The sequence below is a fragment of the Ovis canadensis genome, chromosome 19 (genome assembly GCF_042477335.2).
Source record: "Ovis canadensis isolate MfBH-ARS-UI-01 breed Bighorn chromosome 19, ARS-UI_OviCan_v2, whole genome shotgun sequence".
In the NCBI taxonomy this organism is placed as follows: domain Eukaryota; kingdom Metazoa; phylum Chordata; class Mammalia; order Artiodactyla; family Bovidae; genus Ovis; species Ovis canadensis.
Genome location: NC_091263.1, coordinates 57,626,277 through 57,652,523, shown reverse-complemented (window position 1 = coordinate 57,652,523; position 26,247 = coordinate 57,626,277). Strand labels below are relative to the sequence as shown.

Genomic DNA, 26,247 nt, shown 5'->3' with positions numbered 1-26,247 from the left:
GTTCTTCTCATCTCCACAGTCATGTCAGGTTGCAAGTCCTTTTTTATCTCTGTAACCCTATAACCCCAGGCCAGGAGCATTGTCCCATAATCCACCCTGGCATACAACATACTGGAACTTCATTTGTTGTCATTGTATAGAACCAGTGAAAATGACGCTTTGTTCATCTGTCTGTGTTCACTATTTGTATTGCCATATTATTTGAGAATTGCAAGAACTCCAGAGCATTAGTGTGTGTATCTGTGTGATTCTTTAATTTCAGCTGCCTTTAGGTTTGGGTAAAAGATGTAAAGGAAGGTAAGTGGTTTTCTATGAAATATTTTAACCATGGCCTATTACAGTTGGTAAAAAAAGGTTGCTCTTGCTGAAGTATGCCATTGATGGTCCTGAACACCCATCCGTGTAAAGTCAAGCTGTGGTGGGCATGTTCTCCTGTTGTCACCGCAGCTCAGGGAGGTGGTGGGGGAACCATCCAACAGACTGTCTTGCTGGGGTGGCCCTATGATAGGGTAGAGGGTGAGGCTAGGAACAGAGAGGTGGGGTCACAGGGAGCTGCCCGGTTCCCAGGAAATGGGGCAACTCACTGTAGCACAGGCAAGTTCTTTGAAGCAAGGCCTTTTCTGAACCGAGTGTTTATTTTGTTCGAAGAGGACGAAATTCATTTGATTCAAAAGTATACAATTCAAGTGCACAATGTCTTTGTGCCTGGAAGGAAGCTAAGAGAAGTTTCGGGTAGAGCCTGCCATTCCAGTCTCCCCTAACACTTCAGCAAAGATGTAGGGTTAGTGCATTTCCATCTTGTAGGGTTGGCTCTCAGTGGATACAAGGGTGTTTGAGGAAGATGCCTCCTTGAGAGTGCCATTGTGGGAGAAAGTCCTCTGTCCCTTGCTGAGCATTGCTGGCAATTATTAGCATTTTATATTTCTTTCAGGCAACCTAGTATATTCAAGACAGATGAAAAGAAAAAAAAAAAAAGACCCTGAGGAGCCCATAACCCAGCAGACAGTGGTTCCTTGCTGAGAATCCTAAGTGGTTTGTCATTTCATGTTAAATCACATCTTTCAAATACTAAAGAACTGTTCATCCCTTTCTAGTAATCGATATTTAGGTAGCCCAGCTGTGCATACAGATGTCTTTCATTGCTAGCTCAGGAGTAGGTGGAGCTGCCTGGAACCTGGAAAAAGTAGGAAGGGGAACCTTTCTTTTGGGATCATTTTTAAAATCTGGAAATTCATCTATGCAGAGAATGTCACTCTGTGTAGTTTTATGTAATCTGTGCTATTTGTTAACTTGGAAGAAATGGCAACTTTAAAAAAAATGACACAGTACAAAGTATCTTGGCCCCTCTGAGGGAAAATGTGTGCAGTCTTCCCCAAGTCCTTTCTGCCCAGGACTGGATGTGTGCAGGGAGGGTGCGTGCAGAATCACTGACTGTCCCTTCTCCTCCACAGGAATATCTGCGTTACCTCCACCTCCTCCACCTCCGCCTCCACCAGCAGCAGCTCCCTCACCTCCTGCGAGCACAGAGGCGCCCTCACAGCTTCCACCCCAGGCCATGAATGGCGTGAGCCGAGGGGCCTTACTCAGCTCCATCCAGAATTTCCAAAAAGGAACTTTGAGGAAAGCCGAAACCTGTGATCACAGCGCTCCTAAGATTGGCTAAAGCTTCGTGTTTATACTCGGAGGGAAAAGTTCTTTTTTTTTTCCTTTCACCTCCACCCCCTGAAGTACCCTCCCTCTGGATGAATAATTGCTGAGCCAGTACAGCCACATATGACTTTGCAGATGCTCACAAAAGGGGCTTTTCAAGAGGGAAACACAGTCTTCAAGTAGAATGAAGTCAGGCTGGCATTGCTGCCTTAAGAAATATTTTGTTCCTTGGTTACTATCGGAATCTGGTTCACCCTCTTTTGGTGGGCAGCAGCGTATCAGAATCAATTATTTCCACCAACTGAAGGAAATGGACAAAAAACAAAAACGATGACAATATTCAGTCACCGAGGTGAATAGCCTTGGTGTTACAATCCCTCCCATCCCGCCAGACAGCTCCTAGAACTGTTCCTCTCATTTCTCTAAAGCATCTTCTGGTTATTTGTTAGATAAAACTGTTTTTTGCTACTTTTAATTTCATCTTAGACATTAACACTGTAGCCCAAAGCATAGTGATGTCGCTGAGTCAGAGAAGCAACCGAGTTCTTCATTTCCCCCTCAAGTAGAAGGTGAAAGTTCACAACATTCTCTCAAGCTCAATCAGGAACTCCATTGTGGTTACAGAACTCAGGGCTGCTACAGGAACTACTCTAGGCTCTTCGTTCCTTTTAGTTAGTACGTGTTGAACAGACAAAAAAATGTTAACATCGGGAAAAGCTCTTGCCAATTCAAGGATCTTCTTAATCCTTAGCATTTAAGTCAAGTTTGGGGCTTGGGGTGGGGGGGGGGGTCATTATTACAAGTAAATTTGGCATCTATAGAAATCAGTTCTGATTTTTGAAAGATTTATCCAAATATATCATGTTTTTAACATTACTCATTTATTAGAAAGATCCTTTATCCTATGATTTGCTTAAACCCTTAAATAAATTGCACTTTAAAGGATTATAAGTAATCCATCTAAAAAAATCAAGTTATACACATCAGTGTTGGTTACTATGCAGAGAGAATGTCATTGTGTATAGTTTCATGTAATCTGTGATAAATGTTCAGCTGTATTTTTTATTAAAATAAACTGTGTCAAGAAAATGTGTTTTTAGCTTGGCTAGATATTTTAATGGGAAGTTTCTGTACCACTTATGTGCTTCCATAACTAACTTACATCTATCTTTTCCATCTCAACTTTTGAGGAAAGCAGTGTATGGCAGAATATTATGGTTTTTGGCAGTGGGAAAAATACCTGACGTGGATCTTGGTTTAGCTTTGAAGAGAACCTACTGGAATTAGGCATCTGAAGAGTCGGTGGGCAAGTTCCTGTTGTAAGTAAGTGATGCAGTTTAGGAGATTAGCGTTTAGTTCCTGATGGCACTAATTTCTTAACAGAATTCTAGGACTTCTATGCCACATTTATTATCTGAAGAATATAAAACTACCATTAGTCATAGTTAGGAATTCCTTTATTGCTTATCAAAACAATCTTAACAGTAAATGTAGATTAAACGCTTTTATTTTTTACAGATAAGTCATCCTTTTTTGGATATATCTTTCATCAGGACTCTGCCACATTTACACCATGTTCTTCCAGTGAGAGGGTAAAACTGCACATGAATCTTATTCAAAGAACATGGTACTGTAATAGACCAAAAAAATACGGAACTTAGGAGAGGGGCACGTTTTACCACAAACACATTTAAACCTCTTCCCAGTAAAAAAATCTGTTGCTGCTTCAGAGATAACTTTATCAATTAAAAGGTCTTATGGAACAATCCAGATGAAGAGTCAGCAAGTATTTTAAGTAAATTCCAATGACCTGAACTTCAAGTCCAAACTAGATATTTAGTGTTTTCTTTATTGCAAATATGATGTCTTTAACCTGAGGTACAGAGTTGTCTTCTAGAATCTTTGCATAAGGCATAGGCACATCGGCACCAGTGACACGAACTGCAGGAGCATCCAGGAAATTGAACGCAGGGCCTAAGAGGGAAGGAGGTGCAAATCAGAGAGGCAAGGAAAACCAGCTGAACACCACCACTTCAGCACAGCAGGTATGGCTGCCCAGAGAAGGGAAGTCTGAAATCTATGCTAATTACAAAGAATTGTTTATGGTTTTGCTTTGTTTAATTACCCAAAGGAAAAATACCAAGCTGGAAAGTTGAAAATTTCAAGTCATTTGATCATCCCTAGCTTTTGCTTATTTTGTCCTATAATAAACAGTGTTTATTACAGCTTAACTCTTCTGGAATCAGTGTGTCTGAAATACCTTCCATGATCCTGGCACAGATTTCAGCTCCTACTCCGAACTGTGGCCAGCCTCCTTCCACGGTTACAAGGTGATTGGTCTTCATGACACTGGCTTCTATTGTCTCAATGTCCATTGGCCTGATGGTTCGCAAATTTATCACCTAGACAAATAATACAGTAAATAGCTTTATAGAGCCACTGCCTCACAAATACAGTTTTATCCCCATAAAGCCACTTCCCTTATATGTGTGTTCTCAGTCGCACAGTTGTGTCTGAGTCTTGACAACCCCATGGACTGCAGCCTGCCAGGCTCCTCTGTCTGTGGGATTTCCCAGGCAAGAATACTGGAGTGGGTTGCCATTTGCTACTCCAGGGGATCTTCCTGATCCAGGGATGAAACCTGCATTTCCTGTCAATCTTTGAGTCTAGGGAAATCTGACTATGTCAAAAGGGAAACTAATTAAAATTCTTTATCTCTACTACAAGCAGCTCTGTTCACTTACAAAACTCACTTGTCCTCCCTTGGCTTTAACTTCCTCCTCATCAAAATAGTAACTAACACATGACTGCTTACCAAGTACCCGACACTACAGTAAGTATAATTCCACAACCACCCTGATGGGACAGTAAATGTATTATCCTCATTTTATGGCTGATGACACTGAGATTTATTAAAGTACATATATAACTTGCCTAAGCATAACCAGCAAGTGTTATCTCCTGGATATCAAAGGGTTAGACTCAATGACTTCTAAGTTTTCCATTCTCCCAACCTCCAGCTCTAAGTTTGGATCTTAACTTGATAAAACAGATACTAAAAAGATCCAGACACTAGGTGTTAAAAAGCTAGGTGTTTAAAAACCAAGTAGGTTCCCACCGTTAAGCTGAGACAGAACTAAGTGACAAAGCAAGATTTCATATCTAATAACCTGTTACAGAACTCAAACTCATCTTTCTGGGTCTTTTTAAAGGGATTTTTCTGATTCTTTAAGAACATGTGCATGTCCACTTACCTCACATTCAATTCCCTCTTTAGACAGCACTGTTGCAGCTTCTAAGCAGTGGCCCACAGGTCTTGAATGAGCAACTATAGTTACGTGTGTTCCTGAAACAAAGTTGTCACAGATCAGAGGTCAGGTTGAAACCACACACACTGTCCTTCTCTGTAGCTAGCTGTGGTTCTTGTTCATTAGTAAAATCTTAAACTCAAGTTCATTCCAGTGAGATGAGAACGTGATAGCCTTCCTGGAAATGAAGTACAAATCCACTAGGCTCAGATTTACAAAAGCACAAATACATGGAGCAGTCAGGGCATAACATACTTTAAACTTGAACTTATCCTATAATTTCCTAGTCAAAGTAAAGGCCAGTAACTTCTAGATCGAGCCTGATCAACATGAACAGAAGGAGCAGAGTGGTAATAATGTTGAAGTGTATACTGATTTCGCTTACCTTGCCTTTCTATTTTGGCTTTTCCAATAGGGATCAGAAAATCTTTTGACTGAGCTTCTGAAGGAAGTTCAAAAGGTACTCCGTACATCAATTCATTCTCCAACATCACCACTACAATATATAAATATTTAAACCAACGTAACCACATGACTAAGAATATCTAGAAACACAATCATTCATTCTGTGAGACGTTTCACTGTGCTGATTAGGAAGCGTCACAGTGTCCAGGAGCCTTATGGATGGTTTAGATACAGACATCTATAGTCTGGTCAATCATGATTTTACCTCTGGGGTTAAATCAGTGTTATAGGTGTGTAGTAAATTTCTCTTGTACCTAATTGGCCCCCATATAGTCATAGATAAGAAAAACACTAGTTTTTTCCTATGTTTACTATATCTGTAGATCTCTAACATATGTCTACACCTAACTTTAAAGGTCTTTAATGGTTCCTTCCATGCAGATATTTCATTTTAGTACTTTAATGTTCAAAAGAGATGCACGACACACCCCTCTACTGACCTGGGTTGTTATCCCGAATGGCTGATTTAATAAGCCCTTTTGCATCCTCTGAACTCCAGGGGCTGACCACCTTTAAGCCTGGGCAATGCCCATACCAGGCAGCAAAACACTGTGAGTGCTGGGCAGCTACACCTGCTGAGGCGCCATTGGGCCCCCTGAAGACTATGGGCACAGACTGAAGGCCCCCTGACATGTAGTACGTCTTGGCAGCTGAGTTTATGACCTGGTCGATGGCTTGCATAGAGAAATTGAAGGTCATGAATTCACAAATGGGCCGTAACCCAGCCTGTCAAATCAAAAATGTTGAAAAGATGTTGAAAAGACTGGAAAACATCAGTTTAGAGTGGCAAATAACTACTTTGCCCCACCCCCAACACTCAAGCAGTGATTTTAAAAGGTGTTGTTAAAAGAAACTCTTTGGGTGAGATTCACAAAGACGACTACCTACCATAGCTGCACCTACAGCAATTCCAGCAAAACCCATCTAGAAAGTAAAATGCAAATGTAAGTAAAAATCCACAAAAATTATAGTAGTATCCTTTAACAGACATGCCCCTCCAAGGTCTGCTTCCTGATGGAAGGCTTACCTCAGATATGGGAGTATCTATGATCCTCTTATCTCCGTATTTCTTCCACAGGCCTCGACTAACCTATAAGCAATGACCCCATTACTTCTAAGTGGGGGCAAATGACCATCTCAATTCTGTATAGTGTTTTTTTTTTTTCCTTACTTACCTTATATGCCCCATCGTACTGGGCAACTTCTTCCCCAAGGAGAAATACCTTCTCATCTCTTTCCAGCTCCTCATCCATGCCTTGATTAATAGCCTCACGAACTGTCACCTGTCACAGGCATGGGAAAGCAGTCAATAAACTACAAGATTACTTAGGATACTACTGAGAGTCTCTCTTGACCTAGGCTGCCCACAGCACACTAGACAAAAACCATCAGTAGAACAGGCTTCTCTTTACAAGTTCAAAGAATTTAAAAAGTAACATTTCTATTGCTTATTGCCAGTCTATGATTAGATGTATGAATGAAAAGTATACTAAACACTTCCCTTTTTAATATTTATTGGCTGCACTGGGTTTTAGTCGCACATATGGGATCTTCCCGCTGTGTTGTGCGGGATCTTTCATTGTGGCTCACTGGCTCAGCAGCTGCCATCCAAGAGCTCAGTAGTAGTGGCGCACAGGCTCAGTTTCCCATGTGGGATCTTAGTTCCCTGAACAGGGATTGAACCCACGTCCCCTGCATTGCACGGTGGATTCTTAACCACTGGACCAGCAGGGAAGTCCCCTTTTTCTTAATGACTACCTAATCTTGAGAAATCTGCTTGCTGGCCAGGCCAGTTCACAGGTGCTTTCCTAAGTAGAGAGTATACTGGATAATTTTATTTCCACGTTTGGTATACTGTGGGGCAGAGAACAGTCAAGGAAGCCTAAGGAACACTACATAATGAGCACTAACTAAGCGCCAGACACTGCCACACACTTTGCCTTCAGGATCTAGGAATTACTCAACTATAAAGGTTGGTAGAATCCTCCAGTAACAGAAATGAGAAAGAGAAATTCCTCAAAAACTCGAACACAGAATTACCATATAATCCAACAATTCCAACTTCTAGATTTTATACCCCAAAGAACTGAAAGCGGCGCCAGTCTATGTCTGACGCAGGATATAGCATGCTTGGGGCTGGTGCATGGGGATGACCCAGAGAGATGTTATGGGGAGGGAGGTGGGAGGGGGGTTCATGTTTGGGAACGTATGTAAGAATTAAAGATTTTAAAATTAAAAAATAATAATAATAATAAAAAAAAAAAGAACTGAAAGCGGGGACTCAGATAATTGCACATCAAAGTTCACAGCACCATTATTCAAAATCCAACAGGTGGAAACAACTCAGGTGTCCATCAATGGTGAGTGGGTAAGAAAAGGTGGTATATGCCTACAACGGAATACTATTCAGCCTTAAAAACGAATGAAATTCTGACACATGCTACAACATGGATGAACCTTGAAAACTTGGTAAGTGAAAGAAGTCAGACCTATAAGGAAAAATATTAAATGATTCCATTTATAGGCCACCCCTGCTGCTGCTGCTGCTAAGTCGCTTCAATCGTGTCTGACCCTGTTCTTCCCCACAGACAGCAGCCCATCAGGCTCCTCTGTCCCTGGGATTCTCTAGGCAAGAATCCTGGAGTGGGTGGCCATTTCCTTCTCCAATAGGCCATCCCTAGAATACATGAATTCATCACCACAGAAAAGTACCGAGGGGTTAGAGGTCACCAGGGGCTAAGGAAGCGTTACTGTTCAGTAAGTACAGTTTCTGTTTGGGACGATGATAAAGTTCTGGTGGTGAATGGAAGACGTGCTAAATGCACTTAGCGCCACTGAATATCCAGTTTAAAACAGTAAATTTTGTTATGTATATTTTACCACAATAAAAAATTTTAAGGGGAGGTGAGGGAAGAAGTGTCACGTCTAGTTCTCTCAGATCGGCCATTTGATTCCATTAAGCCTCGCGTGGGTGACATGCGACCCCAGCCTCTGCCCTGGGGCAAGGGGGCCCTCCCGGCCCGACTAGCGTCCGGGCCAGTTACCTGCAGTGCAGCCGGCGCGGTCCGGTGGAACTGCCTCCTCAGCAGCCCGGAGACCTGGCAGGGAGAGAGAGAGGACGCTCAGAGGGGAACAGAGTGGGCAGGGGTCGCGCAGGGTCATAGCAAGGGAGCCGTTGCCTACCTGCTCAAGGGGTCTCCGCACCAACACAGCAACCACCGCCATCTTGACCGTGTCCTCTAGCCGCTGCCAAATGACAGCACAGCAGGGCCGCGGACGAGTCGGACCCCGCTCCCCCGCCGGCGCGGGCCAATGGCAGGGCACGACGCCTGCGTGCCCCGCCTCCCGCAGTGCGTCATGGGCCGAGGGGGCGGGCCGAGGGGCGTGTGGGTGGTCCCAGTCTGCGGCGGCCGGGAAACTAGGGAGCGCAGGCGGTTGCTGGCGCTCGGGGTGCACGCCCGGAGCGCGTCCCTCCGTGTTAGTATTTTGGACGCGGGGAACGAAAGTCAGACGCTGATGAGCATAACTCGAGGCCGTGAAAACTGCAGGCACAGAAACGCTTTGGTACGAAGGAGCACTTTATACATAATCTGGTGACTGGGTATTTACAGTGTGACAAGTTACCCTGGAAACACTGTCTTGTGGTTCCTTAGAATGTGAACTGGAGCTAGCTTTCATGTGTACCAGGCATTATGTTACGTGCTGTAGGGCTCACTTAATTCTCATAGGAACCCTCTCAGGTAATTAGTGTTGATATTATTAGCTCTATTTCTCAGATGGGTAGACTGAATGAAGTAAGGATTGGTTAAAGGAGCCAGAATTTGACTTTACAACTCCTGACTGTAAAAGGTAGTCTTTCCCCACTGCTTCGTAAAGCGGAATTTAGGGTCCCAACCTGGGAGGGAGTTACAACAACCTGCATTTAGAGAGGGCCTATCACCTGAGAAGAGGGCGTCACAGAATAAGATGGCTGGATGGCATCACCCGTACAATGGACATGAACTTGGGCAAAGTTTTGGGAGATGGTAAGGGACAGGGGGGCTTGCCGTGCTGCAGTCCATGGGGTCACAAAGAGTTGGACACGCCTAGTGACTGAACATAACCTGACTAGGGAAGCCTCTGGAAGCTTTATCTCATTGGTCTCATTTTGACTTGGGAGGGAGGGGAATGGGTCACATAGAACCTTTGGGGACTCCCCCAGTCCCCACTCTTATCCAGGACATTTCAGAAATTTCTATGAGGGTTGCGAGCTGCTGGTCTGCAACCTGAGAATCTGGGTTTATTGTAAGGGCCCCGAGAAGCCAGTGCAGCAGGGAGAGACTAGGTCACAGGAATCTGGTTGCTGAGTGAGAGGAGAGGGGTGAGGGCAGAAGCAGGGAGACCCCAGGGAGACTTTGGTAGAGAGAACTGGAATAGAGGACAGCTTCAGCATGACTAGCAGGTGGCAGGTTTGAGATCTGTTTGGGACTGGAATCAATAGGGAAGGGGAAGAGTTGAGGAAGGTTTGGGTTTTCTTTGTTTTTGTTGGATGGGTCTGAGAAGAGAGGCGACTAGGTGTAGGAGATAAGGATCTATTCTGAAGAAGCTATATTTAGACAGCAGGCTCAGGTTGAATGTTTGGAGCCTGGAGCTAGAGGCTGGGTAGTGCTAGAGAGAGAAATTTGACCACAGCTGCTTGGGCATGGCTTTTAGTCTCTGGGCTTTTGCTTCATCATCTTTAAAATGGAAAATTTGTCTCTAAGATGTGAAGTCAAGACGTTCTGTCTTCCTGACATCATTGCCTAGTCCCTTCAATCTGTGGACTGAGATAAAACACACAACGTGAGAGCTGTGAGATTCGTTTTCTTTGGGGACTTAATGAGGACTATACCCCAGGAGACTGCTCTCAGTGCATAGTGATTTGGAGAAGGGTATGCAGTCTGGCACACATCTGGGTAGAAGGTTACTGCTAGTCATGAGTAGGTATTTTAGTTAATGATTTGTAGTGCTTTTCGAAGTATGGTGAGATGCAAGAAACTGGGTTCATAAGCTATTCTCCTGAAATTATCTGAAGGCCTGTTTTACCAGGTTTTCTCAGAGCTTGAAAGTGAACATTAAGTGAAAGTGAATGTTAAGTCGCTCAGTCCTGTCCAACTCTTCGAGATCCCGTGGTCTGTAGCCCACCAGGCTTCTCTGTTCATGGGGTTCTCCAGGCAAGAATACTGGAGTGGGTTGCCATTTCCTTCTCCAGGGGATCTTCCCGACCCAGGGATCGAACCCAGGTCTCCCGCATTGCAGGCAGATGCTTTAACCTCAGCCACCAGTTGAGCTCGGAGTGCCTCATTTTCTCAGAGCTTGGAGTGCCTCATTTTCAGTCTTTGTCCTGAATTCCTTTCAGGGTATGTTGATGGTCATCAGTGGCAGTGGCTAATAACTCAACTGTTGTAGAGCACAATGGCAAGCAACGGTTTTTACTTGTCAAGTCCTTGACAGGAAACCAGTACTTCTCTTGCAGCCACACAGCATCCTCGGGAATAGCCTCGAATTTGAGATATCACCCCTCACTGGTTCCTGGGTTCTGCTTAGAACAAAAATGTAAGTAAGTTCTCTTGCCTCTCTCACCTCTCCCACCATCCAGCACTAAAAGGTTTCAGAATTAAAATTACAAAGCAAAAGGAGGTATTAATGTAAGGGAAGAAAGGCCTAAATAGAAACCAAAAGTACGGACTGTGATGTAGACAGACTTTATTTACACAGAAATCCCAAAAAGCCAGGAATCCTGAGACTGTGTAGCTAGCCTGGCCACTTGTGTCAGAATGGCAATAGCAACTCCAGAGGACTCAGCTGGCCTCAGGTGAGAATTTCCGTTAAAATAATGACTGCAAACATTTCAGACACATTGAATATCTTCATCTGTATATATACATTCCTTTCAAACTCTATAAATGGCCAGTTTGGGAAAGCCAGGCATAATTTTATGTTTTGGAGTAAAAAGCACAAAAGTTGGAAGTGTTAAAGTGTAAACCCATCATCTTTTTAAAGCCAGTCTACATTCATAGGCTCACTGAATTTTACAGAAAAGGATTGGAAAGTGTAAGCCACTTCAGTCTTGCAATTAAATCTTTCCAAAATTCCAGGAACATTTGTCCTCCAGTATCTTTGGGTTGTCACTCATCAGAAAGTCCTTCATCCAAAGTTTCAATCTCCACAGGGTTCCACAATTATTATTATTATTTTGGTCATTGCAATCAGGGTTTATTAAAGATTTTTCACTCCATCTTTTTAGCTATAACTTAAACACATTAAAATGCACATTTCTACCACCTCAGAAATTTCTCTCATGTCTCCTTCTAAGTAATTCTCTATTCAATTCAGTAGGCAACCACTGATCCGATTTCATCATCATATTTCCATTGGCCTGTTTTAGAACTTGAAACAAATGGAGTTATATTCGTTTATATATATAATTATATTTCTTATATACCTTGTGCTCTTGTGTTTGGCTTCTTTAGCTTAGCAAATGTTACTGAAATTGATTCATTCATGTTAAATCTTAATACTTTACTCCTCTTTTTATTCTCATAACTTTTTCTTTTGAGAGATCTTGAGACCCACAAGAAGTATAAAAATACGAAGAGTGTGCAAGAGTTTCCCTGTGCCTTCCTTCCAGCTTTGCTCAGTGGCAATATTTTCTATTGCTTGTTGCCATTGTTCTGTCACTAACTCATGTCTGACTCTTTTGTGACCCCATGGACTGTAGTCCCGCCAGGCTCATGGGTCCATGGGATTTTCCAGGCAAGAATAATGGAGTGGGTTGCATTTCCTTCTTCAGGGGATCTTCCTGACCCAGGGATTGAACCTGAATCTCCTGCTTTGCAGGCAGTTTCTTCACTGCTGAGCCACCAGGCAACTGACTCCAGTCTTGCCTGGGAAATCCCATGGACAAAGGAGCCTGAGTGGCTACAGTCCATGGGGGTCACAAAAAAGCTGGACATGACTTAGCAACTGAACAACAACAAAAATATTTTATGTACTATAGCTTGTTGTTGAAACCCAGAATTAACATTGGTACAATACTAGTTAGCTTGACACTAACTAACATTGGTACAATACTAGCTAGGTAGACACTCTATCTGCTTTCACCAGGTTTTATATGCATTCTTACATGTCTGCATGTGTGTGAATAGTACTACAAAATTTTATCATCTGTACAAATTTATGTAGCCACCAGCACAATCAAAGTACAGAATCGTTTCATCACTATAGAGAAACTCCCTCTGTAGACACACGTAGACACCTTCTCCCACCCCTAACTCCACTGTTCTCTTCTTAACCACTTTAATTTATTATTTCAGGAATGTTTTTTACACGGAATCATGCAATATGTAATTCTTGAGACTGACTGTACTTACTCACCCCAGTGCCCTGGGGACCCATTCAAGTAATTCTGTGTATCAACATTTCATTCCTTTTCATTGCTGAGTAGTTGTATGGCTTTGTCAGTTTATCCATTCATCCATTGAAGGACTTCTGAGTTGTGTTCATTTTTAATTATTTCCAGTATAGCTGCTGTGAACATTGGTTTGCAGGTTTTTATGTGAACTTAAATTTTCATTTTTTTGGGTATCCAGCAGTATGACTGCCTATTAAGTGTATGTTTAACTTTTAAGAAATTGCCAAACTTTTTCCAGAGTGGCTGTACCATTTTAGGTTTCCTCCAGCAATGTATGAGAAATACAGTTGCTCTGGGATCCTTCCCAGCACCTGATATTATCAATAATTTTTATTTAGGCATTCTAATCAATGTGTAGTGGTGTCCCTTGTGATTTTAATTTGCATTTCCCTTGTATTTAACAATACTGAACACCTTTTAAAATCCAGCATCTCACATGATGTATCCTGCATATACATTAAATAAGCAGGGTGACAATGTACAGCCTTGATGTACTCCTTTCATACTTTTGAACCAGTCCATTGTTCCATGTTCAGTTCAAACTGTTGCTTCTTGACCCACATACAAGTTTCTCAGGAGGCAGGAAAGGTGGTCTGGTACTCACATCTCTAAGAATTTTTCAGTTTGTTGTGATTCCCACAGTCAAAGACTTTAGTGTAGTCAGTGAAGCAGAAGTAGATGTTTTTTTGGAACTCCCTCGCTTTTTCCATGATCCAGTGAATGTTGGCAATTTGATCTCTGTTTCCTTTGCCTCTTTGAAACCCAGCTTGTATATCTGGAAGTTCTTCGTTGATGTTCTACTGAAGCCTAGCTTGGAGGATTTTGAGTGTTACCTTGCTACCATGTGAAATGAGTGCAATTGTGTGCCAGTTTGAACATTTTTTGGCATTGTTTTTCTTTGGGATTGAAATGAAAACTGACCTTTTCTGGTCCTGTGGCCACTAATAAGTTTTCCAAATTTGCTGACATATGGAGTGCAGCACTTTAACTCCATCATCTTTTAGGATTTTAAATAGCTCAGTTGGAATTCCATCATCTCCACTAGCTTTGTTCATAGTAATGCTTCTTAAGGTCCACTTGACTTCACATTCCAGGATGTCTGGGTCTAGGTGAGTGACAACACCATCGTGGTTTAATCAGTGCAGTTCAGTTCAGTCACTCAGTCATGTCCGACTCTTTGCGACCCCATGGACTGCAGCACGCCAGGCTTCCCTGTCCATCACCAACTCCTGGAGCTTACTCTAACTCATGTCCATTGAGTCAGTGATGCCATCCAGCCTTCTCATCCTCTGTCATCCCCTTCTCCTCCCGCCTTCAATCTTTCCTAGTATCAGGGTCTTTTCTGGTGAGTCAGTTCTTCGCATCAGGTGGCCAAAGTATTGGAGTTTCAGTTTCAGCATCAGTCCTTCCAATGAATATTCAGGACTGATTTCCTTTAGGATAGACTGGTTGGATCTCCTTGCAGTCCAAGGGACTCTCCAGAGTCTTCTCCAACACCACAGTTCCAAAGCAACAATTCTTCAGTGCTCAGCTTTCTTTATAGTCCAACTCTCACATCCATACCTGACTACTGGAAAAACCACAGCTTTGACTAGATGGGCCTTTGTTGGCAAAGTAATGTCTCTGCTTTTTAATATGCTGTCTAGGTTGGTCATAGCTTTTCTTCCAAGGAGCAAGCATCTTTTAATTTTATGGCTGCAGTTACCATCTGCAATGATTTTGGAACCCCCAAAAATAAAGTCTCTCACGATTTCCATTGTTTCCCCATCTTCATTTTCTAGGTTATTAAGACTTTTTTGTATAGTTCTTCTGTGTATTCTTGCCACCTCTTCTTAATCTCTTTTTCTGCTTCTGTTAAATCCTTACTGTTTTTGTCATTTACCTTACACATCCTTGCATGGAATGTTTCCTTGATATCTCCAGTTTTCTTGAAGAGATATCTAGTCTTACCCATTCTATTATCTTCTTGTACTTCTTTGTATTGTTCACTTAAGAAGGCTTTCTTATTTCTCTTTGCTAATCTCTGGAACTCTGCATTCAGTTGGATATATTTTTACCTTTCTCCTTTACCTTTTGTTTCTCTTCTTTCTTCGGCTATTTGTAAAGTCTCCTCAGACAACCACTTTGTCTTCTTGCATTTCTTTTTATTTGGGATGATTTTGGCCACTGCCTCCTGTACAATATTACAAACCTCTGTCCATGGTTCTTCAGGCACTCTGTCTCCCAGATCTAATCTCTTGAATCTATTTGTCACCTCCCCACTATATAATGTTAAAGGATTTGATTTAGGTCAAACCTGAATAGCCTAGTGGTTTTCCCTACTTTCTTCAATTTAAGCCTAAATTTTGCAATAAGGAACTCATGATCTGAGCTACAGTCAGCTCTAGGTCTTATTTTTACTGACCTTATAGAGCTTCTTCATCTTTGGCCAAAGAATATAATCAGTCTGATTTTAGTATTGACCATCTGGTGATGTCCACGTGTAGAGTCGTCTCTTATTTTGCTGGAAGAGGGTGTTTGCTATGACCAGTGTGTTCTCTTGACAAAACTCTCTGTTAGCCTTTGCCATGCTTCATTTTATACTCCAAGGCCAAACTTACCTGTTACTCTAGGTATCTCTTGAATTTTTACTTTGCATTCCAATCCCCTATAATGAAAAGGACCTCTTTCTTTTGGTGTTAGTTCTAGTTAGTTCTTGTAGATCTTCATAGAACCATTTGTCTTCAGCTTCTTTGACATCAGTGTTTGGGGCATAGAGTTTGTTTACTGTGACATTGAATGGTTTGCCTTGTAAATAAACTGAGATCATTCTGTCATTTTTGAAACTGCACCCAAATACTGCCTTTCAGACTCTCTTGTTGATTGTGAGGGCTACTCCATTTCTGCTAAGGGATCCTTACCCACAGTAGTAGATATAATGGTCATCTGAATTAAATTTAAACATTCTTGTCCATATTAGTTCACTGATTCCCAAGATGTCACTGTTCACTCTTGCCATCTCCTGTTTGGCCACATCCAATTTACCTTGATTCATGCACCTAACATTCCAGGTTCCTATGCAATATTGTTCTTTACAGCATCAGACTTTACTTTCACCACCTGAAAGTAGAAGTGTTAGTCGTTCAGTTGTGTCCCTCTCTTTGTGATTCTATGGACTGTAGCCTGCCAGACTCCTCTGTCCCTGGTATTCTCCAGGCAAGAATACTGGAGTGGATTGCCTTCTCCAGAGGCTCTTCCTGACCCAGGGATTGAACCCGGGTCTCCTGCATTGCAGGCAGATTCTTTACTGTCTTAGCCACCAGGAAAGCCAGACACATCTACAACTGAGCATCATTTCCACTTTGGCCGAGCCGTTGTATTCTTTCTAGAGCTGTTAGTATTTGCGTATTGGACACCTTCTGATCTGGGAGGGCTCATCTTCCAATGTCATATCTTTTCCCTTTCGTGGGTCACAGCCTTGTCGTAGTGAATGGGACTGCGTAACTCAGTGAAGCTATGAGTTATCTGTGCAGGGCCACCTAAGATGGATGGGGCATAGTGAAAAGTTGAGAAAAGGTGCTCCACTGGAGGAGGAAATGGCAACCCACTCAAGTATTCCTGCCTAGAGACCCATGGACAATATGAAAAGAAATTATAACCAACTAAAAATAACTGCATGTGTGTGCAACTGAGGCAAAATATGAATAGTAAAATACAAAAAGACCCAAACACAACCCGTTTCTGTATTCTTGACTGGAAAATCTGATGGCCAGAGGGGCCTGGCAGGCTATCGTGCATGGGGTTGCTAAAGAGTCAGATACAACTTGGCAACTAAAGACAGCTGCCACTTCTGTGGTGCCGGGAGTGAAAGCAGGGTACCATGCATGATCCCTGCACACAGTACCTCCAAGGGTGTGGGCAGAATCCCTTAACCACCCCCCTCTATCTTTATGCCATTTAAGGAGCCACCTCACAATTCCCCCTTGAGGAGGGGGGATAAGCAACAGCACCAGTTACTTGTTCTCAGTCCCTTGAGTTGTGGCCCGAGTCCCCAAAAAGCTTTATCCAAATTCCTTGTCTGGCCTCTTATCTATTTCTGTTGATTAAAGAGTCCAAGGACCCTGACTGGTAACAGTAGGACCTCTGACATAATGCTCTGTTGATTGAATCTGCAGGTATGGAATCTGGATACTGAAGACCAACAGTACATCCTCCTAGTCTGTGGCATATCTCATCATTTTTCAACAGTCTTTCAGAAAAAAAAGAGTTTACATTTTGTTGAAATTCAGTTTACCAGAGTTTTCTCATATGGATCGTGTTTTGATGTCATCTCTAAGAACTTTGCCCAACACCAGGTTGCAAAACTTCTTTGATGCTTTCTTTTAAAGTTTTACAGTTTTCCATTTAGATCTGTGGTTCATTTTGAGGTAATTTTTGACGGTGAAGGACAGGGAAGCCTGGTGTGCTGCAGTCCATGGGCTCACAAAGAGGTGGACACGACTGAGAGGCTGAACAAGAACAACAGTGAAGTTTAGGTCCAGAGTTTTTAAAGATTTTTTTAAAAAATTATTTAATATTTGATTGCACTGGGTCTTCATTGCTGTGCGGGCTTTTTCTAGTTGGGAAGAGTGGGGACTGCTCTCTAGTTGCGGTGCGTGCGCTTCTCTTGCGGTAGAATTTTCTTGTTGGTGAGCGCAGGCTCTTGGCTCACAGGTTTCAGTAGCTGTGGCTCCTGGGCTTAGTGGCGGCATGGCCTGTGGAATCTTCCTAGACCAGGGGTTGAACCTGTGTGCCCCTCACTGGCAGGCAGATTCTTATCCACTGTTCCACCAGGAAAGTCTCCAGAGTTTCTTACGTATGGATATCCACTTGTTTAACATTATTTGCTAAGAAGACCATCTCTTCTCCACTGAATTGCTTTTGCACCTTTGTGCAGAAATCAGTTCGTTGTTTTGAGTGGTGAAGTTGGACTCTCCTGTCCCATTGGTCTCTATTTATCCCTCTTTCAGTCTTAACATTTAGTTACTCCTGCTGTGAGGTAATTTTTAAAATCAAGTAATGTGAGTGTTCCAACATTTCTTTTTCAAAGTTTTTTTTTTTAACAATCAGCTTATCTGAAGCTACCAAAAAAAAATCTTCATAGAATTTTTGTTGGAATAGTGTTGAATCTATAGAACATTTTTAAAAGAGCTAGTATCCTATTTATTTCAGTGTTTGATTTTTTTTTAATCAGCCTTTTGTAGTTTTCAGCATGCACATCTTACACATATTTTATTTCTGTCCTTTTTAGGCTATTGTAAATGTTATTCTTAATAATTTTCGTTCCTAGGGACTTGCCTAGTGGCTCAGTGGTTGAGAATCTGCCTGCCAATGCAGGGGATGCGGGTCCAGTTCCATTTCTGGAAAAATGCCACATGCTTCTGGGTAACTGAGGCCGTGTGCCACAGCTGTTGAGCCCATGCTCTGCAACAAGAGAAGCCACCAGGCTGCAGTTCGAGAGTAGAGTAGCCCCTGCTTGCCACAACTAGAGAAATCCTGCACGCAGCAATGAAGGCCCAGCACAGCTAAAAATGAACAGATTTTAAAAAACTTTATTTTTTTAGGTTTTTGGTAGTTTACTCCTACTATGTAGAAATGCGGCTGATTTTCAGGTGTGGACATGATGTTCTGCAACTTTGCTAAACTCTTTTGTTGTTTCCAGAAGAAGCTTGTTTTGTATGTTACATGGGATTGTCTGCTTAGACAATTATGTTTGTGAAAGAGACAGTTTTTTTTCTATCTTTCTAATATTTTCCCTTTGGTTTCTTTTTCTCCCCTTTTTTGCTGCCATTCTAGTACCCATGTTGAATAGGAGTGGTGAGAATGGACATCTTCACCTTGTTCCCCATATTCGAAGAAAAGCAGTCACTCTTTGACCAGTAAGTGTGATGTTTGTTTAAAATTTTTGTATGGATGCTTATTCAGGCTAAGGAAGTTCCCTCTGTTTCTCAGTTGCTGAGTCCTTTAATCATGAATAGCCATTGCATTTTTGTCAAATATTTTCTCTGCATCAATTTACTAATATATAATCATTTGATTTTTCTTCATTAGTTTGTTAACATTGTGGATTATGTTGATTGCAGCAATGTTGCAATACTGGTATACACCGTACTGGGTCATGGTGAGATATATGTAAAGACACACATGCACACACATATATATTGCTGTGTTTTGATTCGCTAGCTTTTTATGGAATTTTATGTGTATGTTTATGGAAGATTTCTTGTGTTGTCTGATTTTGGTATCAGTGTAATGGTGGGCCTGCCTCAAACGGAGTTGGGAAGTGTTCCCTCCTCTTCTGTTTTCTGAAGGGAGTTGTATAGAATTGGTTTTATTTCTTCCTTAAATGTTTGGTAGAATTTATATTTGAAACCGTCCAGAGACTTTTTTCTCATGGAGTTTTTGACTACAAAATCTGTTTCTCTAATGAATATAGAGCTATTCAGGCTATCAATTTATTCTTGGGTAAATGTCAGATGCTGTTATTTTTCAAGGACTAAGTCCAGTTCATGAAGGTTGCCAAATTTATATGTGTTGATTTGTTCACAGAATTTACTTTTATATTCTGTAGGGTTTGTAGTGATATCCCCCTTTTCATTCCTGAAATTGAGAACCTCTGTCTTTCTTCCTTATTTGTTTGTCAGTCTGGCTAGAGAATATTCATATTTTACATTTTTGCAGGTAATCCAGATGATCTGGATTTCTACCTGCCTGCTGTGGGCTATGGTTCCAAAGTCAGCTCGGTTTGTAAAGTTCCAAATTTGTAAAAACCTGTTTATCATTTCCTTCTCTTTGGCCACACTGGGTCTTGGTTGCTGCGTGTGGGCTTCTCGTCGCGTTGGCTTGTCTTGCTGCAGAGCGTGATGCAGGCTCAGTGGTTGTGGCTCAAGGGCTTAGTTACCCTGCGGCAAATGGGAGCTTCCCAGACCAGGGATCGAACCCATGTCCTCTGCACTGGCGGGTGGATTCTTGATCACTGCACCACTGGGAAAGTCCCCAGCTGAGTTTTTAAAGCATTTGCAGTGCTATTTGGATCAGTCCCACGAGTGTGCCACCCAGGGGTCACTTGGGGACCTTTGGTTGTATGTTACCTCATAGCTCAGTTGGCAAGGCTTGGGATATACTGTGTAGGGTCAAACCTGTACACGTAAGCTCCAGGGGGAGTCCAGGAGCTCATGCATAACTTTCTAGGATGTCTCTCTTGATCTCCCTCATCTCTATAAGGTGCTCAAGGCCTTCTGATGCCCTTGACCCTCCCTTCCTAGTCCCCCAGCCAGAAAGATAACTATACTAGTTTCTCCAGGCTTCCATAACAAACTACCACAAGCTGGGTGACTTAAGATGTGGGAAATGGATGTTTTCACAGTTCTGGAGGCTGAAATTCCACGATGAAGTTTCCTGCGAGGACGGTTTCCTTTGAAGCCTTTCTCCTTGCCTTCTTGTTCTGTCCTCCCATAGCCTTTCCTCTGTGCATGCCCACATCTGTGTCCCAATCCGCTCTTCTTATAACGACACCAGTCATGTTGGATTCAGTTCAGTTCAGTCGCTCAGTTGTGTCCGACTCTTTGCGACCCCATGAATCGCAGCACTCCAGGCCTCCCTGTCCATCACCAACTCCTGGAGTTTACCCAAACCATGTGCATCGAGTTGGTGATGCCATCCAGCCATCTCATCCTCTGTTGTCCCCTTCTTCTCCTGCCCCCAATCCCTCCCAGCATCAGGGTCTTTTCCAATGAGTCAACTCTTCACATGAGGTGGCCAAAGTATTGGAGTTTCAGCTTCAGCATCAGTCTTCCAATGAACACCCAGGACTGATCTCCTTTAGAATGGACTGGTTGGATCTCCTTGCAGTCCAAGGGACTCTCAAGAGTCTTCTCCAACACCACAGTTCAAAAGCATCCATTCTTCAGCACTCAGCTTTGTTCACAGTCCAACTCTCACATCCATACATGACCACTGGAAAAACCATAACCTTGACTAGACGGACCTTTGTTGGCAAAGTAATGTCTCTGCTTTTCAATATGCTGTCTAGGTAGGACTTCCCTGGTGGCTCAGACGATAAAGCATCTGTCTACAATGCGGGAGACCTGGGTTCGATCCCTGGGTTGGGAAGATCCCCTGGAGAGGGAAATGGCAATCCACTCCAGTACTATTGCCTGGAAAATCCCATGGACAGAGAAGCCTGGTGGGCTGCAGTCCACGGGGTCGCAAAGAGTCGGACACGACTGAGCCACTTCACTTTCACTTTCAGGTTGGTCATAACTTTTCTTCCAAGGAGTAAGAGTCTTTAATTTCATGGCTGCAGTCAGCATCTGCAGTGATTTTGGAGCCCAAAAAATAAAGTCTGACACTGTTTTCACTCTTTCCCCATCTACTTGCCATGAAGTGATGGGACTGGATGCCATGATCTTTGTTTTCTGAATGTTGAGCTTTAAGCCAACTTTTTCACTCTCCACTTTCACTTTCATCAAGAGGCTTTTTAGCTCCTCTTCACTTTCTGCCATAAGGGTGGTGTCCTCTGCATATCTGAGGTTATTGATATTTCTCCCAGCAATCTTGATTCCAGCTTGTGCTTCTTCCAGCCCAGCATTTCTCATGTGTACTCTGCATAGAAGTTAAATAAGCAGGGTGACAATATACAGCCTTGACGGACTCCTTTTCCTATTTGGAACCAGTCTGTTGTTCCATGTCCTGTTCTAACTGTTGCTTCCTAACCTGCATATAGGCTTCTCAAGAGGCAGGTCAAGTGGTCTGGTATTTCATCTCTTTCAGAATTTTCCACAGTTTATTGTGATCCACACAGTCAAAGGTTTTGGCATAGTCAATAAAGCAGAAATAGATGTTTTCCTGGAACTCTCTTGCTTTTTCCATGATCCAGCGGATGTTGGCAATTTGATCTCTGGTTCCTCTGCCTTTTCTAAAACAAGCTGGAACATCTGGAAGTTCACGGTTCACGTATTGCTGAAGCCTGGCTTGGAGAATTTTGAGCATTACTTTACTAGCGTGTGAGATGAGTGCAATTGTGTGGTAGTTTGAGCATTCTTTGGCATTGCCTTTCTTTGGAATTGGAATAAAAACTGACCTTTTCCAGGCTTGTGGCCACTGCTGAGTTTTCCAAATTTGCTGGCATATTGAGTGCAGCACTTTCACAGCATCATCTTTCAGGATTTGAAATAGCTCCACTGGAATTCCATCACCTCCACTAGCTTTGTTCATAGTGATGTTTTCTAAGGCCCACTTGACTTCACATTCCAGGATGTCTGGCTCAAGGTGAGTGATCACACCATCATGATTATCTGGGTCATGAAGATCTCTTTTGTACAGTTCTTCTGTGTATTCTTGCCACCTCTTCTTAATATCTTCTGCTTCTGTTAGGCCCCTACCATTTCTGTCCTTTATCGAGCCCATCTTTGCATGAAATGTTCCCTTGGTATCTCTAATTTTCTTGAAGGGGTCCCTAGTCTTTCCCATTCTCTTGTTTTCCTCTATTTCTTTGCACTGATTGCTGAGGAAGGCTTTCTTAGCTCTTCTTGCTATTCTTTGGAACTCTGCATTCAGATGCTTATATCTTTCCTTTTCTCCTTTGCTTTTCGCTTCTCTTCTTTTCACAGCTATTTGTAAGGCCTCCCCAGACAGCCATTTTGATTTTTTGCATTTCTTTTCCATGGGGATGGTCTTGATCCCTGTCTCCTGTACAATGTCATGAACCTCCATCCGTAGTTCATGTTGGATTAGGCCATGAACCATGTTGGATTAGGCCCTCCCCTAATGACCTCATCGTACCTTCATTACCTCTTTAAAGGCCATCTCCAACTGCTGTGACATTCTGTGATACTGAGGGTTATGACTTCAGTATAAGAACTTGATGGGGATACAAGTCCGCCAATAACAGTGTGGCTTTAGTTCATCTGCTCTGCTCTGCGCTGCTTACTGCTGTTTCTGCATCTGGACCAAGGAGGACAGGGAGAGAAACAGCAGTGGTATTCTCTCCCTGCTCTTGGAATCCCAGCTCCTCTGCTTAGAGACAGATTTCCCCTCCCTTAGAGTGTTAAGCATCTGACCACTCACTGCTGCCACCAGCACTAAGGTATTGCATGCAGGCTAGGGCAGGACTCAGGAAAAAGAAAACCAAAATTGACATGGAATATTCTCCTGATGCCCCCACCCCCGCCCCAGATCAGAAAGAGAGGGCTTCTCTTAGAACTCTTTCTGTCTGCACCCGATGAAAACTTCTGAGTTTTGAGCAGGTGCCTTTGAATTTAGGCCAGGCAATGCTGAAGGGAGAAAACCCAAACTCCTCACCAGTTTTATGGACTTCTGAATTCTGGTCTTTTTTCTGATTCACCTGCTACCATTTGCTTTCCACCATCATTGGGTCATTGCTCTCTATGTTGAAAGGGTCTGTAGTTGCAGTTAGCATGATAGCTAGGGCAGAATGTGTTTATCTTTCCTCGAATCCTTACCATGTACTTTGGCATATATGTTAACTTAAAAAAAAAAAAAGAAGATATATTTATTTGTTTATTTACGTACTTGGCTGCACCAGATCTTAGTTGCGGAACATGGGATCCAGTTCCCTGACCAGGAGTTGAACCCAGGCTCCCTGCATTGTGAGCGAGGAGCCTTAGCTACTGGATCTGTGCATTTTAAATTGTGTTCAATATTGTCGTGTTGATTTCCAGATGTAAATTCCAATAAAGAGTTTCTGAAAGTGGCTTTTCCCCTACAGTTTTGCTGATACTCATTTGTACATGTTTCTACACTGACATCTGTATTAAAGGTCCACAGGCAGGAGCAGGCATCCCAGTGCTGCCAGTCACCTTGAGCTCATTGCTTGTGGCATCTGTACGTCATCTCTCATCTGTCAAATGAGTGTCTTGAGTCTGCTTGGGCCACGGTAACAAAATACGGTAGACATGGTAACTTATAAACGACAGAAATTATTTTTCAAATTTCTGAAGACTGGCAAGTCCTAGATCAGGGTGTCAGCAGATGTGGTGTCTGGTGAGAGCCTGCGTCCGGGTTCATAGCTGTCCATTTTATCAGTGTCTTCAGAAAGCAGAAGGCATAAGGCAGCTCTCCAGGGTCTTCTTTTTTTTTTAAATAAGGGCTGCTGTTGCTGCTGCTAAGTCACTTCAGTTGTGTCCCACTCTGTGCGACCCCATAGACGGCAGCCCACCAGGCTCCCCCATCCCTGGGATTCTCCAGGCGAGAACACAGGAATGGGTTGCCATGTCCTTCTCCAATGCATGAAAGTGAAAAGGGAAAGTGAAGTCACTCAGTCGTGTCCGACCCTCAGCGACCCCATGGACTGCAGCCTACCAGGCTCCTCCGTCTATGGGATTTTCCGGGCAGGAGCACTGGAGTGGGATGCCATTGCACTGATCCCATTTATGAGGGCTTTGCTTTGGGACCTAATCACCTCCCAAAGATTTCATCTCTAAATATGTCAGATTGGGGATGAGATTTCAATGTATGCATTTTGTTGGGGGGAGTGCAATACATTCAGTTTATTGCAGTGGACATAGTAGTGCCTGCTGTTTAAGACTGAGGGGAAGGCGAGTTCCCCAGTTCTTTCTCTACAAGGACTGGAGGAAGTCTCTGGGTTCGTGGGCATCTGGCAGGCCCACGAATATCTGTAGGCCTGAGACCTCAGAGAGATATTGGTCAGGGTCAGCAGAGCAAGTACTGTCTCAGCTGCTTTACCTACAGCTTATTTCCCCTAGTGGGGAAAGGGTTAGTCTGACCAAATATAGTTCAGTATGTGGTAAAAACCCACATAGTCAGAGATGCTCAATAGGTCTATAAATCGATCAATCAGTATATAATGTAAATAAAGGAACATAATGTGTCATATATTGCATATAAGTGTGTAGAGAAAAAGAGGGGCCTAGCTAGCATTGAATCTCTACTTCATTTTTACCACAGACTGAGTTGTATTTTCCCTGGAGAATTTCATGCATGGGGAGGCTAGCAGGTTACAGTTCATGGGGTTGTAAAGAGTCAGACACAACTGAGTGACTTTCATTTTAATTTATATATTATCTGATAACATGTATATTATTATACATGTTAACATGTTAATATATGTATACTATATTGAATATGTGCATATTATGAATTACATGTTGTTTGACATATTTAGAAATCTAGATAGCGTGTGGTTTTTTTTACTACATACTGAGTTGTATTTTATATTTATTGTACTTTTTTGAGATCAGAGAACAGGGAAAACTCATTACGAGGTGGTCTAATATCTGCAGTCGTGGAGGGATTTTCCCAGAGCAGCCCAGAGGGTCTGGTGTCATGGCTGCCCTCTGCCTCCTCCCTGCTCTCCGGCCTGCCTCTAACAGGGTGGTCTCTAGGCTTTGTCACTTTCCTACAACGTACGATGACCCTCTGCTCTGGACCTTCCAGGAGCCTTTCAGGAGCTGAGAGTTTGGAAAAGTGGGAAAAAGGCTACATTGGGAAAAGGCCCAGACGCCAGGCCCTTCTGGGGGCCCTTGGTGCCTGGACAGGTTGGAGTCACTGAGCTTTTTAGAACCCTGTCACCTGCTCCATGACAGCCGTGTCCTGTCTGTGCTGCTCGCCTTGGGCTGAGCAAAGGCGATGAGTTGACTATGGAATCTAAGAGTAACAGAAGGGAAATACAAGAATGATGATGCTGTTGCTGCTGTTCACTCGCTAAGTCATGTCTGACTCTCTGCAACCCCACGAACAGTAGCCCGCCAAGCTCCTCTGGGATTTTCCAGGCGAAAATACTGGAGTGGGTTGCCATTCCCTTCTCCAGGGGATCTTTCCGACCCAGAGATTGAACCCGCGTCTCCTGCTTGGCAGGCAGATTCTTCACCACTGAGCAACCAGGGAAGCCCAAGAATGGCTATAGTTAGCATTTATTTATTGAGCGGGTGCTCTGTGCTCGGCACTGTGGCAGGTATTTACATACTGTATGTATCTTATTTAATGTACAACTTCTCTCAGAGGTGGTTGTTATTAATAATATATTTATTTCTATTGATGATATACTCTATACAGAATTCAGAGGGCATAAAGATTTTTGCTATGAGCCTCTAATTGAATAATTCTGGCAGATTAATAGTGGAGATAAAACAAATACGGTAAATGGTAACAGTTGTGGAATCTAAGTGGTCAGGATGGTCGTTGTACTATTATACTATTCTTTCAACTTTTCTGTATGTTTGAAACTTTTTCATCCCAAATCTGGGGGTAGGGAAAGTGAATTTCTCCCATCCCCATCTCTCTTATGACATTTCCCTCGCAGGAGACAAGCACTGCGACTAGTTTCCTGCTTTTCCTTGCAGAGATAATGCGAATTTTATGAGTGTGTTCACACACGCTTAGATTATGTCTGGT

At 42.9% G+C, this 26,247-nt stretch overlaps 2 protein-coding genes and 1 long non-coding RNA gene across 14 annotated transcripts in view; 2 read left to right on the top strand and 1 right to left on the bottom strand.

The window, feature by feature from the left end:
- PXK (PX domain containing serine/threonine kinase like) overlaps positions 1-2,743 on the top strand; it is an 82,828-nt gene extending 80,085 nt beyond the window's left edge. For all 11 annotated transcript variants that reach the window (XM_069560516.1, XM_069560514.1, XM_069560524.1 and 8 more), the window contains one exon: positions 1,452-2,743. In XM_069560516.1, coding sequence (XP_069416617.1) covers positions 1,452-1,663 — 212 coding nt within the window. In that variant the 3' untranslated portion in view covers positions 1,664-2,743. The remainder of the gene's footprint in view (positions 1-1,451) is intronic.
- Positions 2,744-3,089: 346 nt separating this feature from the next.
- On the bottom strand, positions 3,090-8,969 carry PDHB (pyruvate dehydrogenase E1 subunit beta). The gene is made up of 10 exons (XM_069560525.1): positions 8,607-8,969; positions 8,468-8,521; positions 6,599-6,706; positions 6,451-6,513; positions 6,312-6,347; positions 5,864-6,149; positions 5,344-5,454; positions 4,905-4,996; positions 3,911-4,052; positions 3,090-3,624 (listed from the first exon to the last, which is right to left on the bottom strand). The coding sequence occupies exons 1-10, from the start codon at positions 8,646-8,648 to the stop codon at positions 3,479-3,481; spliced, it is 1,080 nt and encodes a 359-aa protein (XP_069416626.1). The 5' UTR covers positions 8,649-8,969; the 3' UTR covers positions 3,090-3,478.
- Positions 8,808-26,247, top strand: part of LOC138424161 (uncharacterized) — a 35,666-nt gene continuing 18,226 nt past the window's right edge. For both annotated transcript variants that reach the window (XR_011250665.1, XR_011250666.1), the window contains exons 1-3: positions 8,808-8,987; positions 10,801-10,997; positions 18,670-18,752. This is a non-coding gene — a long non-coding RNA (uncharacterized lncRNA). The remainder of the gene's footprint in view (positions 8,988-10,800; positions 10,998-18,669; positions 18,753-26,247) is intronic.